Here is a 16206-nt window from a genome sequence, read left to right as displayed (position 1 = left end):
GGTATTATTCTTTTCTCTCTAATCATGTGATTTTGTTGAACACCCACATGCTATATTCTTCTCTTGACTGTGCTGATGTAATTTAATGCAGAAATCCAATGAACCAATTACAATTTGTTTTTTGTCACTGATACATTTCATACACACCAGAGATATTCCTAAACAAATGCTGTTACATATATCCTATTCATCTAGAGAGTAAAAATCAAATCTCTAATCACATCTAAATGAAAGTTTAAGTACAAAAAGTAATAATTTTATATTTTAGAAAAAATGAAATTTAGTTTCTAACCACTAAGTCAGATGACAAACTGCACTACTTTTCCTCCTTAAAAATGCACTAAGTTTGGAAAGTTTGGCGGTGCAATTGATTAACAAAGGTTTATCATCTGTTCTTCTTGTTGTTTTCCCTTTTGGTGCAAATAAAGGTTCATTATCTATGTTATCATGTACACGAATACTATATTTATGAAGGATTTAATTTCAATATCCTGTGTTATTTTTATGAAGTCAGTGCTACCTTTTTCAGGTCTATAGCATTAAACAAAAACACTCAAATGTGTGAGCACAGCAAAGTATGAACTTTTTGAGTTTTTATTTTCATCAAACACTTTGGTGTCTTTAGAGAATGGCATAAAGACACTGAAAACGGTTTATAAGGTAGATAGATATGGGTTAAATATGTTTTTAGTCCCTATACTTTGCGACGATTTTGGTTTTAGTCCATTTTCAAACTATAGTACAATTTAGTCCTTCAACTTTAGAAAACTCTGGTTTTAGTCTTTTTTACCAATTTTTTTTAACTTCATTTGTTGTTTCAAGCACGTTTCTTAGTTAACATTGAAGCAAAAATGTGTCAAACAGTGTAAACAATCCAAATGCTATAATGAAACGTGTTTGAAACAACAAATAAAGTTAAAAAAAATTGGTAACAAAGACTAAAACCAGAGTTTTCTAAAGTTGAAAGGACTAAATTATACCATAATTTGAAAATGGACTAAAACCAAAATCGCCCCAAAGTATAGGGACTAAAAACATATTTAACCCGATAGATAATGCCAATGAAAATGTAGCAGAAGCTAATGCTTAGAACAGCACTTCCATATTTGAACCTATAATGATTAAAACTGCACAAGCTTGTGATTCATTGCTCTAATTTGAAGACACCCCATTTGTTGATGCCACATGGCATGACCACTCTAAGGAAGTAACACCATTTTTTTTTTCTATGTGAGACAGATTCTAGGCATCTTTCACTCTCCATGTAACTTTTAGTAACACTTTAAACCATTTACAATAGGTTCCTCCAATTGTACAACTGTTTTCTCAATTACTTTATAAGTCATGCACATGGTTGTGACCAGGAAAGAATGTGATGTGTGCCACAAACTGAATTGCTTAGTATAATAAACAGGACAGAAGGTGATGCATATGATGTTGCTTTAGTTAGCTGTCAACTTTTCCCACATCAACCATGATTCTTAATTCCTATGCCTTGGTTTGTACCTCACCATGATAATCAAGAACAGATTAATATTAAAAATGCTCTTGCAGTTTGTGTAGTTCATTGAAATAAGATAAAGATCTGTGGCTTATCTCTTGACGAGACATTTCAAATTTTCAAAGCTTAACATAAGTGACGGCAAATGCAATACAATTCTATTGTATATTTAGGGTTTAAATATATTTATATGAATAAAATATACATGCTTTTTAATTCCCATAATTTTTAAGTTTTATAGTGTTTATATTTTATTCTAGGCTTGTCAAATATTTATTCTTTGTTTTTTAAGATACAGACTAAAAGTCAAAAACAATAATTTACATGGATAAAAACAATAAATAAATATTTATCTATTTATCTATCTATATATATTCAACGTAAAACAAAACAGTTAAAAAAAGAAAAAAAGTTTTGTTAGAGATTGTATAAGGGTGCATAAAGCCAACCAAATTAAAATATATAATTAAGAACAATTTTACAAGTTAATTTTATGAAGATAAATTAAATTTAAATTCTTTTTCTAATTTAATATTAAAACATAAGATGTGCATAATTTAGTATAAAGATATGTGTTGAAGATATCATATTCATTAAATTTTGGTAAAATTAAATGTTGAAAGTTTCACGACTAGAAATAAGACCAAATCATAGTATATGAGTGAGTGTAAATCTTATTTTATAAGTTGATTTTGTGGGGTGGAGTTAGACTTAAAATCTACTTTTACCGGAATTAAATTATTCCTACATAGATATGAATACAAAAATAATTTAAGTAAAGGTTAAACTAATTGAGTTACTTAATTTTTGTTTTATCCAAAAGCAAGCATCGGTAAAACAAAACGTGTAATGGAGTCAAAATTAAGTAGAAGTTCTTATCCCTGTCTTTATTTAAGAGTACATTTGTATGACTTTTTCAACAACACATATGCTAATGTATGACAGACACCTAAAATATGTCTATTACGTTAATATAGCTTCTAAAACACTAGTCATATGTTTTTCCTTAAAGTAGCTACAAACTATTTGTCATTAATTTGAGAGCAATTTGGGTTTAGCAATATGATTTTGTGTTCAACTCTTAACAGTGCTTTTTATCATCATTATGCCACTTACAAAAATTCGTCATTAATTTATAACAAAATAAACTTATTAAGGAATCTCATACCTCCTACTTACACTTTGATTCCATAAAAAAAAAAAAAGATTATAAAAGGTATGAATACATTGTAACTACTCATGTACCGATCGATCAAACACGTCACCCTTTACTTTTGTCATCCCACTAGGTTTTGTTGTAGGATTCATGAACCACTCCAATAAGGATATTCAAAAACTATGGACCATTATTAATTACCTCTTAGTAAAGTGTGTTGAAAAAGATGGATCATCTTCTAACTATAAACCTAAAAAAGGACAAAAGGTTCCATATTTTAAGTTCATTAAAGATAATATCAAATGGATTTGAATGAATCTAAATTTCACATTATACACTCAGGAATGAATTAAGCTTAAATTTATTATTTAATATGATGTGAAAATTATGGTAAAATCTATTTTAATAAAATTTATTATTTGTTAGAATTATTAATTCACATTATATTTGACCATCATAAATTTATATATTTTTACAAAATTTATCATTTACTTAATTATTCTTTTGATAATGAAACTATTAATATTAGATCATCATAAATATTTAATATCACGTTTTAAGTATATATGTTTATATATATATATATATATATATATATATATATATATATATATATATATATATATATATATATATATATATATATATATAAGTAAATTTCTATCTTAGAAATCAATTTATTTTATGGGAATAATTTAAAGTTGATGTCTGTTTGAATGTATATTTGGCACACTAAAAAAACACAAAATACTCATAGGCAAAATACATTGATAACAACCAATAACAACCAATATCTGTTCATAATAGTTTATTTCTGACGATTTACCAACGATCAAATATTTGTTGTAATTTTGTTATCGGTAATCATTATCGAAAGATATAGATCGTCAGTAATTACCGGTAAATATATTCATTGGTAATTACTGAAGGATATACTTGTCAGTAAGTTCTAAGTAGAGTTCAATACAATTTGTATTTTGTCTATCGCACTTTAATCATTAGACCAGTACAAAATCATAAACAATCCACGTTCAAACAATCAGACAATCAAACATATATTAAGATACATAATCTTTTGTACATAATTAGGAGAGGTTGTGAGAGAGGGAAACCAGGTTTTAATTTTATAAACACGAAGAACTTATCAACAATCATTGTTCATCAGTAATGATTGATAATGTTTATCGATGATATTACTGACAGATATATTCACCCGTACGTAACAAAGTTCATTACCGACAACTATAGATTTATTTATAGAAACTCATTCTGCACTTCAAACCATAAATATGTTTTACTAATAAATCATTAACTATACATAATAATTTGCTAGTAATATATTATTTTTTTGTAGTGATAAAATATTAGAAATAACAGTATGTTTTCACAAGAAAAAAAGAGTTAAAATATAATGTGATTCTTCTTTGTGTTTTTTTTTTCAATTTTTAAAAAACATGATATGGTTTTCTCACGAATGAAACGGAATCTGTTTCTAATTTAAAGTTTTTGGTACAAATTTGTGGGGGAAATGCATGAACCCTTCGCCATCATGTTACATATTTGTCTGCCATACTTAAATTTAACAGTGTTGATCGTGGAACACAATATGCTATAATTATGTTTGTAGGTTTTGTAATATTTCTACAAAACTGTACCAATCCAAATTACTGCTTTTGTTGTTTTCGTCATAAATGATTCGATAGAAATAGTCATTAACCTTTTTGTATAAAATATTGAAATATTATCTTCAATTTAAAATATTAATATTGAAAAAAAATGATATATTTATTTATTATATTGGAAGACCGAAATCTGATATAGAATCCTAACCTTATTACAATGAGATTACAGGAGCTATTAATTTTATTTTAATTAATCAATTGACAAATCATTTAGTAAAATAGTCTACAAATATATGAAATTTTAAATAATATTTTCTATCAAATATACCTTAATTTTATCAATGAAATATATTGAGGAATAAATATAATTTTAAAATTTAATTACTTTTAAACTATAATCATTTTTATTTATAATATATATATATATATATATATATATATATATATGTGTGTGTGTGTGTAATAAAATGTCATTTAAATAAAAATAATTTTTATCTATTTCATAGATGATTTTTTATTATAAAAATTTATTTTAGTTTAAAAATTGATTAATTAAAAAAACAATTAAATTTGAAAAAGAATCACTTAAAAATATATTTAAGGACAAATTTGGAATAAAAAAGTGTACATCAAAATGGAAAATCTTCTTTGTTTTTTTTATAGAAAATAATTGAATTTAAAAAACGGTAAAATTTAAAATGAAAAATCACTCAAAATGAATACTTAAAGACACAATTAGAATAAAAATATGTAATAAAATGATAAATAAATCATTTTTATATGATAGTAATGATAAAAAATTGAATATAAACAACTAGAACCTGAGATTTAAGAATTTTTTGTTAAATAATGTATAAAAAATGTTACAAAGTGTAAATATTTATCAAACATGGTTTATAGGATTAAACGAATGTTTAACTAGTAAAGGAAATTGTAAAAATAGCTTACCAAAATATGTCCTCTAACTCCTTTGAATAATTATCTAATATTAGGCCTTATCTCTTGAACACTCCTTCCTTTCCAAATTGACTGATTGTGATCTGTCCTATTCAAAATTTTACAACTAAATTATTGATGTTCCTTTATGATGGAAAACAGCAATATGTGGTTCATTGTTGTAACTAATAATTAAAATAGTACTGAGATATTATTTTCGAAAATTGAAGAGAAACTCCTAATTTAAGAAAAAATTGTTAATGGAAATAAGGGTATGTATGGAGTGATTACTGAGTATTACTTTTAGAGTATTGATAAAATATGTAATTAATCTTTGTTAAGATGTGAAAGGTTCTATGATGCTTAAGTTAATAAATTGTCAGTATGGAAGTTCAGAGCAATGACATTAAATGTATAGTAAATGTGATCACTCACCTTTTATCTTTAACTTATATTTATAGTTTTTGATATAAGCTTGATATTAGTGAAACCTTAATCTAGACTATCTCTAATTATCAATTACCTTAATTTTTGTAGAAAAATTTTGTTTATCCATTATAGTTTAATGTTTCTATTCCTAACCACTCGGCCTTGGCCTCGCTTATTGATTCTGTCACATTCATTCTCTATTTAATTGCTTCCTGTCTTTTATGGTCATCCGACTTGTTTGGTATGGCTTATTACCATGGTCATCCGACGGTACAAAAACTTTTATATTTACTCATCTTCTTTCAGTTAGACTTGTATTAAATGTATTTATTTGAATCAATTTTATAAAATAAATTTTAAACTTTTTTGTACGTATTGATCTACCAAGTGATCCTTAAATAATATCTTCTTATGTTATCAGAAAAGCAGTGTTTCACATATATGTTTACTAAAGTATGAAAAATTGGGTACAGAAATCTGCATATTTCTTTACTAATTTTGACCAGAAACGAACATTAACCATCTCGGGGGACAACATGTCTCACCATTGACTTGAAAAGTTAAATGGAAAATTTACATTTAACATTATAATTTAATTTAATTTGATAAAATATAAATTAATTTTTAATTTAATTATTCGTAAGAAATAAATACATGTAGATACAAATAATACTATATCTGTATTTATTTTATTTATAAATAAATATTAAAATCCTTATTATATAAAAATAATAAATATTTATAAATATTAATTTCATTTGCAAATATTCAATCTTTCTAATGGGCTTTTGCCCAGAAACCCAACACATTCACATCTTCCATGAATATAATATTTTATGTGGTTCATGTATATGCATTTATTGGCACTTCTAGATTTTGGAAATTTGTGTTATTTGTTATTTAAGAAAAGTTTGAAAGGCAAGATGAATAATCAAACATACATGGTACTGAACGCGATTGGTTAAGTTTAAGTTTGACTTGACTATTTTATTTTTAAAGTCGTTCTCATGCTTTTTAGAATTTTTATTTCATTTTTATCTTTTATATACGTTCTAAATATTAATTAAATATTTCCTAAATATATCATAGCATTTAATATTAAATGTCAAAATCATGTTTTCTTTTTTCTATTATCAAATATTAAAAAAATATAATTATATAAATATCATGATAAAAAAAAATAAAAGTAATCATATATATATATAACTTTTATTTTGCTTGTCTAAAATGAATTGTTATGTAATAAGATAGTTTTTAATAAACAAATTAGATTAGCTTAATTTTCATAAATTTATTGCTAATTAAAAAATAATCACCACCAAATTTAAGTTTAGAAAGTAATGATCTAAATATTTTTACTAAATATGATGCAAAACCTAATCCTGATTTCGTTATTCAGCGAATGTGATGGTGCTTAAATTTTAAATCTTCCATGGGAGAATCTTAAGATCATATTAGCTGAGTTAACGTTGAAAGACATTCATAACATACATGATCAAATGTTTTTGGTGAACAAATTTAGTTAAGTAAAAAATTATCACACTCAGTTTCATCAAGCCTGAAAATTTCAATTCATCATTCCCAGAATCACAAATTACAAATAATCACTGGTAAAAAAGAGAGATAGTCTCAATCTTTTTCTAGGTTCAGTTTTCTTTTAATTCTAATCCAATTCACAATTGTAGCAAGCAAAATCCAATCCTTCATGGAATCAACAAACTGAAAATAGGCGTGTCTCCAAGATTTCTTCAACACTAAGCTGCCACAAACAGCCCAAAAACCGACAATGTAGCCAAGTCCTATGCTCAAATATAACCATAGTTTATCATGGGAACTGTCTTGATCTTCATCTGTGTCATTAGCTGTGGTGTTTTCATCAACATGCTCTGAGCACTTAACAGACAGAGGTGTCCCACAAAGGTGTGGATTGCCCTCATAGATGGAGGGATCTATCAAAGTATGGAACTGATTTGTTGTTGGTATTTCACCAGACAAGTTGTTATAGGACAAGTTCAAATGTCCCAAGAAAGTCAAGGAAGCCATATTTGGAGGTATTGGACCTGAGAGATTGTTGTTGGAAAGGTCAAGGCTTTCCAATTGATGTAGCGCTCCAATGTTTGTTGAAATGCCTCCAGTTAATTGGTTCCAAGACAGGTTCAAGGAAACTAAGCATGAGAGTTCTGTCAGTGAGTGTGGGATCTCCCCAGATAGATGGTTGCAGGAAAGATCAATAAGATTTATAACATGCATCTGTGATGTGTATTCGATTGATCTTCCTTTCACATACAAATCCATGTGCTCGGAGTACACTACAGAATCTGGGGGGAGGCCAATATGATCCCTTGGTTCTTTGAAACCTGTCATGTTGCCTAAGCATGGAGGGATATGGCCTGATAAGTTATTGCGTGAAAGATCAAGAAGATGAAGATATGGTAGTTGGCACAAACTTTCAGGGATGTTTCCAGTGAGTGCATTGCCTTGTAGTCTCAGCTCATCTATCCAAGTTCTGTTATTCCCGAGCCACTTTGTTATGGATCCAAAAAATGCATTATCTCCAAGATCTATTGTGTACAAATGGGGGCAATTGGGCAACACAGATGAAATCTCCCCAGACAGATTATTGTTGCTTAGTTGAACTATGCTAAGTGAAGGTGTTGTGCACATCCAAGCAGGGATTCCTCCTGATAGATTGTTTCGTGATAGATCAATAGTAAAAAGGCTTAGCTTGTGTCCCTCTCCATATAAAGGTATTTTCCCTGATAAACTATTGTTTGAAAGATCAGGTAAAGTCAAATCACTTAGCAAACTCATGGATGAAGGTATGCTGCCAGTTATAAAGTTCCCTGAAAGATCCAAACCTTCCAACTGTGACATGCCTTGGCCGATATTTGAAGGAATTGAGCCAGAGAGAAAGTTGTTGTTTAGATAAAGAAAAATCACACCAGACCAAACTGGAATTGACCCTTCCAAGGCATTAAACCCCAAACTAACATATGCAAAATCACCAAAGTGTAAGGACTTTGGAAGGCTTCCCTTCAATTGGTTGTAGGAGAGGTCCATAGTAGTGATCTGTGGTGAGAAATCCCAAAACCAATTTGGCACTGTATCTGATATTCCAGTGTTTTTAAGAACAATGGTTATTAGGTTGCTTTGAGTTTTGAGCCATGCAGGAAACTCAGGGCCTAATTGACAGTCCTGAATTTTCAGATACACTACATTAAAAGATGGAGCCCAGTTTTGTGGGATGTTGAAAGTTAAAGACCCCCTTTTGGAGGACACAAAATGTGGACAACTTTGTGAGGTTATGGAAATGGTTTTCAGTTAGAAAGCCTTCCCAAAAATTCCCATCAAGCTTCAGTGTCACCAGTTCAGTGAGCTGACCTATGTTAGGTGCAATAGTCCCATTCATCATGTTGTGAGAAGGGTCAAGAAATGTCAAATATGACAAATTTCCAATGGATGAAGGGATTGAACCAGACAATTTGTTACCCTTTAACATAATGGTTCTCAAATTTTTAAGGTAACCCAATGAGGTTGGTAAATTCCCTGTAAGTTTATTGAAGGACAAATTTATTTTCTCTATGCTACTGTTAGTACATATTGTTAAAGCCTCCACAAGTCCTTCAACATCACCAACAATCTCAAGGTTTGATGACAAGTCTAAACTACGTAACTTGCAAAAATTTCCCCATGAAACCTCAGTGATGGGACCTTTAAGTCTTGCACCGTCTAAGTCAAGTTCTATCAAGGTACTGATATTGGACAGCCATCCTGGTATCAAGGAATCAACCCTATTGGAAGAAAGATCAAGAACTAAAAGTGATGTAAGGTTTAAAAATGGAAGAGTTTGAGGTAAACCAGAAAGTTTACAACCAGACAACCTCAAAAATGAAAGAGATGGAACCCTATTGATAGATTGGAGCCATGAACTTGATGCTCTACTGAGATTCACACCACTCATATCTAGATATTGGAGAGATGTAAGACCAGACAACCAACTCAAATCAGAAACCCATAATGAAGATGAAGATGTTGACAAAGAAAGATACTGGAAATTAGACAAGTTTCCTAGCTGAGAAGGAACATTTCCAGCAAAGGATGAACGGGATAAATTGAGATACCACAACTTACCAAGTGAACCTAAAAATGATGGGACTTGAACATTCTCAAAATCATTGTGACTTAAGTCCAAATAATTCAAATGTTTCAAGTCAAGCAGAGAAGCATTCAACTCACCACTCAAAGGCCATTTGGTGCGTGTGGCTGACTCATTTGTAGCCTTGGAACAGATTTCTGTGCCTCTGAGGTTTAGCCTTATCACATTCCCTGCATGTTTGTTGCATCTTACACCCACCCATTTGCAGCATTCACTGCCAACCCATGAAGATAGGCAATGAAAAGGATCACTTAGACTTTCTTTAAACTTAAGAAGGGCTTTTCTTTCCATCTCAATGCACTCAAAACTATTATCCTTAGCAGTAGAATTTGGCTCTATAGCTGCCATAACAAGTGATTGAAGCAAGAGTGAAAAGAGAATGATAGAAACTGGAAACATGGCTTGATTTTTCTCCATGACATTGAATATAAAACTGTTATCTTGAGCACCTTTTTATAGCCATAAGTGTGTTGAATTCAGCCCTCTTATTACATTTTAGTTTCTCATACACTAACAGTACGAAATTTCCACTTAGCATGTAGTGATTGTTTACCAAACTATCAATTTGCTCTTAGTCTATGTGTCAAGTATTACTAACATTGATACTAATTTTTTTGTTCTGTAGACGGTGGTATAGAATTCCAAGTGCAAACAATTTTGTAAAATTAATTAGTCTCTTTGTATTTGACTTAACTATTTTTTTTAGAGTGAGAGTTACGTCTCTGAAAATTAGCATTAATAGGAAATTTTGCTTTATCTATTTAAGGGTAGGCGTATAGGCATATAGGAGTGTGTTTGATAAATTATATTAGTTGAGTGGAATGGAAAGTTAGAAGAAACTACTTGCACTGTGACAAGAAAACATGATGTCGTCTCGTGACTACTAAAGTACAACATCCGTGTTTTGTTCTTTCAGAGGAGAAAGTTAATTTGATTCCTTTGAGAACAGGTCAATGTTATACAGCAATATCTTGAGGAATACACTTTTTAACATTTCCTATAGAGGCATGAACAGCTTAAAATTTTGAACTTTTGTTTGTTTTCATCATACATTGTGGAAAGAAATGGAAATTTGAGTAAATTACACGAAGTTTTGAAATCAAATTTTGTTGAATGTAATCAATCTACATCTAAGAAAATTTCTCACTGAGTAATTTACCTTACTGACCCAATCTCATTTATATTCTTGTCTACAAAAATAGCTGCCATAACAATATTTAAAACAAAAAACTATTAGTATAAAGTAACATAATTAACAACCTTCAAGATTGATGATATTCATTTATGTTGAAATATATATCAAAATTTACCTCTTAATATCTCAACCTTCTGCGTAAATTCTAAAATAAAAAATCAATAATAAGTTACAATAAACTCTTTCTTGTTTAGGTTGTGTTTGGGTTCACCGATTTACTTTTAGAAAGAATTCGCAACGACGATAACTATATCTAAATACCCTATATTTAGTTAATTAATTAAATTATATTTTATTTTTAATTTTCTTTAACCTTACATTTCTATCCTACTTTTTGTGATTTTACATATGTTTTTTGTTTTTTCATCTTGGTTCAAATGAAATTAAAGTTTAGCACATTATATAATTACTCAATAAGTTATTTGATAAATGTAAACATTATTAAATATTAGAACAAAGTTATTCATTTTTTAAAATATATTAGAAAAAATGGTGTTGCAACCCTTTAATTATGTAAGAAAAAAAATGTAAAATATAAACAAAACAACGCACACGAACATCTGTAACATAAAACCCTAAACCCTAGAAACTGCTTCTTCTAGAGCCTTCCCTCCTTTCCATAGAAAAGGAGCGTGAAGCATTTCCCTTCTGCATTAGTCTCTGCAACTTCTTGAGTGCTTTCTCAGTTGCTGGCATCATGTACCGCTTTGCAACCTCCCTTGCCTCCAAAGCTAGGTAAGTTTTCTAAAATGGCACTGTTCTCTTCTGCGTTTTAAATTTTTCTTCCATTTTTTTTTAATTTTCTGCCATTGCTCTTCTGGGCCCCTTAGGAAATGCCTAAGTGTGGATCAAAATTCTAACTTTTTTTTTTTGGGTTTTGGGTGGCATATCTTAGATAGATCCAGTAATGCTGATTACCAATTTGTGGTGTATTTTTTCAATATGTCATTGTATTCAATGTTCTTGACTGTTAAATTTTGTTCTTGTGATTGCAGAATTGCTAGGAGCAGCACTCAACAAGTAAAGCACCATTCTTTTCATGGCAAATTATTTTGTTGAAATTGTTTTTAAATTAATGATCCGTTTTCCTGTAATATATCTTTTTTCTATTATTATGATGCTGAGTATTGGGTTTTTGCATTCCAAAGATTGGAAGTAGGGTGAGTTGGAGCAGGAATTATGCTGCCAAAGACATTAAGTTTGGCGTGGAGGCCCGGGCTTTGATGCTTAAGGGTGTTGAAGAGCTTGCCGATGCTGTCAAAGTAACCATGGGCCCTAAGGTGACGATATTTTCTTTGTTTTCTTGTTATGTCTTATTGGGAAAGATATCTTGAGTACAAGTTGTAGAACAAGAGGAAAGGATTGTAAATGGAGCTTTAAAAGAAGTGTACGATTGTTGATCCCGTGTTTTTATTTAATCGCATATTTATTTGGTTTTCTGAAGGGTGAACATGTCTTTGGTTCTAGAAATGAAAGATATTGATCCTAATCTCGTCACTTTGGTTGGTGTTGATAATTGTTGTTTATGTTAAACTTCTTTTAGGGGCGTAATGTAGTGATTGAGCAGAGCTTTGGTGCACCCAAAGTGACAAAAGATGGAGTAACTGTTGCTAAGAGCATTGAATTCAAGGACAAAGTCAAGAATATCGGTGCCAGTCTTGTAAAGCAGGTTGCAAACGCTACCAATGATGTGGCTGGCGATGGTAAGCTGTTATAACCATACATGATTTTACTTCATGGGTTTAAACTTCTGCACTGGCTGCTTTCTTGTCAAGGAAATTCTAATAATGAGGGAGCAATTTGACAGGAACCACATGTGCTACAATTCTTACCCGAGCTATATTTACGGAAGGGTGTAAGTCAGTTGCAGCTGGAATGAATGCTATGGATCTGAGACGAGGTATAAATATGGCTGTTGATGCTGTGGTGACAAATCTGAAAAGCAGAGCACGGATGATTAGCACTTCTGAAGAAATTGCACAGGTTTGTTTATCTTCCTTATTTTTGTTAGAGCCACTATTGGCATATTGCAGGAGATTGGAAACAGCAAGGATGGCTTTGAATCACGAGTATTAACCGAACTTTACAATTTGTTTGTGGTGGCGATAGGTTGGGACAATATCTGCCAATGGGGAGAGGGAAATTGGTGAGTTAATTGCAAAAGCTATGGAGAAAGTTGGCAAAGAGGGTGTGATCACTATCTCAGTAAGTTATTATATGCATCTTTTTAGGAAACATTTCTTTGGGTATTCTTTCTTGGTCCAGAGGGCATTTTTTAATGTCCTTGATATGATTGATATAATGTTCAGTAGATATTCCCCCCTATGATTTTTAATTCCAACCCATCTATTCTTTATTATGCCTTTTCTGTTCCTCTTTATCTTTCCTCTTTCAAAGGGGTCCATGGTTTGAATAGCAATCCATTTCTTAATATGCCAGGGGTTAACTTTTATAAACTTTGTCAGGATGGCAAGACATTATATAACGAATTGGAAGTTGTTGAAGGAATGAAGCTTGACAGGGGATACATTTCTCCGTATTTCATAACAAACCAGAAGAATCAGAAATGTGTATGTTCTCGCTTTACATATCTACTTCGCACAGCATAGTACTTTTCTGGAGTTTACGTTGGTCCTTGGTCACGAGTCTTTATTTATTTTTCTTGGATATTATATGTAATCATTTGATGTCGCTGTGCCATCAGGAACTAGAGGACCCTCTCATTATAATCCATGAAAAGAAAATCTCGAGCATAAATGCCATTGTTAAAGTATTAGAGTTGGCTTTGAAGGTGAGCAATGTCATTTCCTTCATGTTGCTTTGATTTCTAGAATATTGGTATTGGCTGACGCTTCTATATATCTCCAGAGACAAAGACCTTTGTTGATTGTTGCTGAGGATGTGGAAAGTGATGCCCTTGCAACTCTTATTCTAAATAAACTTCGTGCTGGAATCAAGGTTTGTTTTTCCTATATGAAGTCGTACCTTTCAGTTCTTAGTGCAATTAATTTTGGATTATTGACATTGCTTATTTAGTCTGATATTTGCTGCATATTGGTTTAGGTATGTGCAATCAAAGCTCCAGGTTTTGGTGAAAATCGGAAATCTGGTCTCCAGGATCTTGCTGTCCTTACGGGGGGTCAAGTAAGTTTTCTGTCTAGTAAGTTTTATGTTTGCTGATTTCTTTTCTTCAATTCCACCTAACAAAACAGTGAATGATTTATTTTCACTATTCTTCCAGCTTATCACGGAAGAGCTTGGCTTGAATCTTGAAAAAGTGGATTCGGAAATGTTTGGTTCTTGCAAAAAGGTAACCTTTTAGCTTACTTTGTTATATATACCATGTGAATGCATGATAGAGATTTGGTATGTTTTCTTTTTCATTGCTCATTTTGATGTTTTTCTTGAGGGTGAATCATGACTTTCCTTTGGGTGCTACTAATTGTGTTTACACTTAAAACTAAATTTTCATTGATTTTTCTCTAGTATTACTGGTTAAATGATTTAGACTACTAAATAGGTTTTCCAATGTTGTATAGATAACAATTTCTAAAGATGATACTGTTATTCTTGATGGAGCTGGTGATAAGAAAGCAATTGAAGAAAGATGCGAGCAGGTTTGTTTGAAACTTATGTTATATTTGATTTTATTATTGTTGCTGTAATTTGTTTCTATGTAGTAATAGATCAGATTGTGGAAGTTTTTTATTTGTTTTTTGACAAATCTTTATATACAGATTAGATCAGCAATTGAAAACAGCACTTCAGATTATGACAAGGAAAAGTTACAAGAAAGATTAGCCAAACTTTCTGGGGGTGTTGCAGTGCTTAAGGTACCTTGGTTGCTATTAGGTTTTTACTTGGCAATATTATAAGGTTTTGTCATGAGAAAATTGACATTTCAAATGAAACTTTTCCAGATTGGAGGAGCTAGTGAGGCCGAAGTTGGAGAGAAGAAGGATAGGGTGACAGATGCCTTAAATGCAACCAAGGCTGCTGTAGAGGAGGGAATAGTACCAGGTAAATAATTGGCACTACCAGTTGTAAGCTTAGTGTTTTATGTTCAACCAAATTGATATGTTATACTTTTTGCACAGGTGGTGGTGTCGCCCTTCTTTATGCATCAAAGGAGTTGGATAAGCTTCAAACTGCCAATTTTGATCAGAAGATAGGTGTCCAGATTATCCAAAATGCTTTGAAGGTTAGTGTTTTCTTTTTTGTTAGCTTTTTTATTTCATAGATCATCTTCTGTTAACATATCTTTAAACTTTCTTATTATACATTTCTTGCTGGATTTGGTAATATTTTGGGCATTATTAGCACTAAGATATAGCATGGTTTAACTAACTCTTTTAACTACCTGTGCTAACAAACAATGCAGACTTCTGTGCACACAATTGCTTCGAATGCAGGAGTTGAAGGTGCTGTTGTTGTTGGCAAACTGTTGGAACAGGATAATTATGATCTTGGGTATGATGCAGCTAAAGGTAATGATTCTTTGTCTGTGTTTTCATGACAGTACTTATTTTTGACTAAAGATGTGTGACCCTTTTATTATTACTGATTGTATTGTTTTTTTCTTTTCCTGCTCCATAATTAGGTGAATACGTTGATATGGTTAAAAGTGGAATCATTGATCCATTGAAGGTGATCAGGACCGCCTTGGTTGATGCAGCCAGGTAAGATAGGATGTTAGAGAACTTTTTGTAGTTATTGATGTATTAGATTTGTTTTATGTCATGCTTTGCTTGATGCTTATCTAATCTTTTGCAGTGTGTCATCTTTAATGACGACAACTGAAGCTGTTGTGTCTGAACTTCCAAAGGATGATAAAGATGTTCCTGCCATGGGTGGTGGCGGCATGGGTGGCATGGATTATTAAGGAACTATTTTGGTAGTTTTTTTCTGGACTGGAGTGAAGTTGTGCGTCGCCATTATTTTGCCTTTTTTTTTTTTCCGTTGATATGTTGACAAAAGGCATCATGTATCCGTGTAAGCATAGGTAGAGATAAAAAAAAATATGTAGGGAGATATGGTGGTTGCAATGGAATTGAGGAACACCTGAAACATTTTTCAGATTCCAAATTATGATTGAACATTGTTCCACTCTGAAATTGTCAATTGAAAGACGGCCCCGAAATAATTTCAGTAGATTGAACTTCGTATTTTTCTCTCATTGCAAACATTAGTAGTTGACATTTCTCAAACGAG

General features: G+C 31.1%; 2 protein-coding genes across 2 annotated transcripts; one reads left to right on the top strand and one right to left on the bottom strand.

The window, feature by feature from the left end:
- Positions 1-7209: 7209 nt before the first annotated feature.
- Positions 7210-10217, bottom strand: LOC106770589 (probable leucine-rich repeat receptor-like protein kinase At1g35710). The gene is made up of 2 exons (XM_014656387.2): positions 8907-10217; positions 7210-8839 (listed from the first exon to the last, which is right to left on the bottom strand). The coding sequence occupies exons 1-2, from the start codon at positions 10215-10217 to the stop codon at positions 7274-7276; spliced, it is 2877 nt and encodes a 958-aa protein (XP_014511873.1). The 3' UTR covers positions 7210-7273.
- A 1475-nt stretch (positions 10218-11692) lies between these two features.
- Positions 11693-16160, top strand: LOC106772627 (chaperonin CPN60-2, mitochondrial). The gene is made up of 18 exons (XM_014659154.2): positions 11693-11730; positions 11991-12015; positions 12144-12275; positions 12539-12698; positions 12803-12978; positions 13105-13200; positions 13461-13565; positions 13700-13786; positions 13864-13953; positions 14059-14139; positions 14237-14305; positions 14535-14612; positions 14733-14828; positions 14916-15015; positions 15093-15196; positions 15377-15482; positions 15596-15674; positions 15769-16160. The coding sequence occupies exons 1-18, from the start codon at positions 11693-11695 to the stop codon at positions 15875-15877; spliced, it is 1731 nt and encodes a 576-aa protein (XP_014514640.1). The 3' UTR covers positions 15878-16160.
- Positions 16161-16206: the final 46 nt, after the last annotated feature.

Source organism: Vigna radiata, chromosome 8, assembly GCF_000741045.1.
Source record: "Vigna radiata var. radiata cultivar VC1973A chromosome 8, Vradiata_ver6, whole genome shotgun sequence".
Classification (NCBI taxonomy): Eukaryota; Viridiplantae; Streptophyta; class Magnoliopsida; order Fabales; family Fabaceae; genus Vigna; species Vigna radiata.
The sequence above is the reverse complement of the archived record's forward strand: the minus strand, read 5'-3'. Positions and strand labels throughout refer to the sequence as shown.

Coding starts and splice junctions, on each gene's coding strand:
- LOC106772627 (XM_014659154.2), top strand. CDS start 11,693: ATGTACCGCTTTGCAACCTCCCTTGCCTCCAAAGCTAG. Junction 13,954..14,058: donor AACTTCGTGCTGGAATCAAG/GTTTGTTTTTCC, acceptor ATATTGGTTTAG/GTATGTGCAATCAAAGCTCC. Junction 15,016..15,092: donor AGAGGAGGGAATAGTACCAG/GTAAATAATTGG, acceptor CTTTTTGCACAG/GTGGTGGTGTCGCCCTTCTT.
- LOC106770589 (XM_014656387.2), bottom strand. CDS start 10,217: ATGGAGAAAAATCAAGCCATGTTTCCAGTTTCTATCATTCTCTTTTCA. Junction 8,840..8,906: donor TTTGTGTCCTCCAAAAGGGG/GTCTTTAACTTT, acceptor CTGAAAATTCAG/GACTGTCAATTAGGCCCTGA.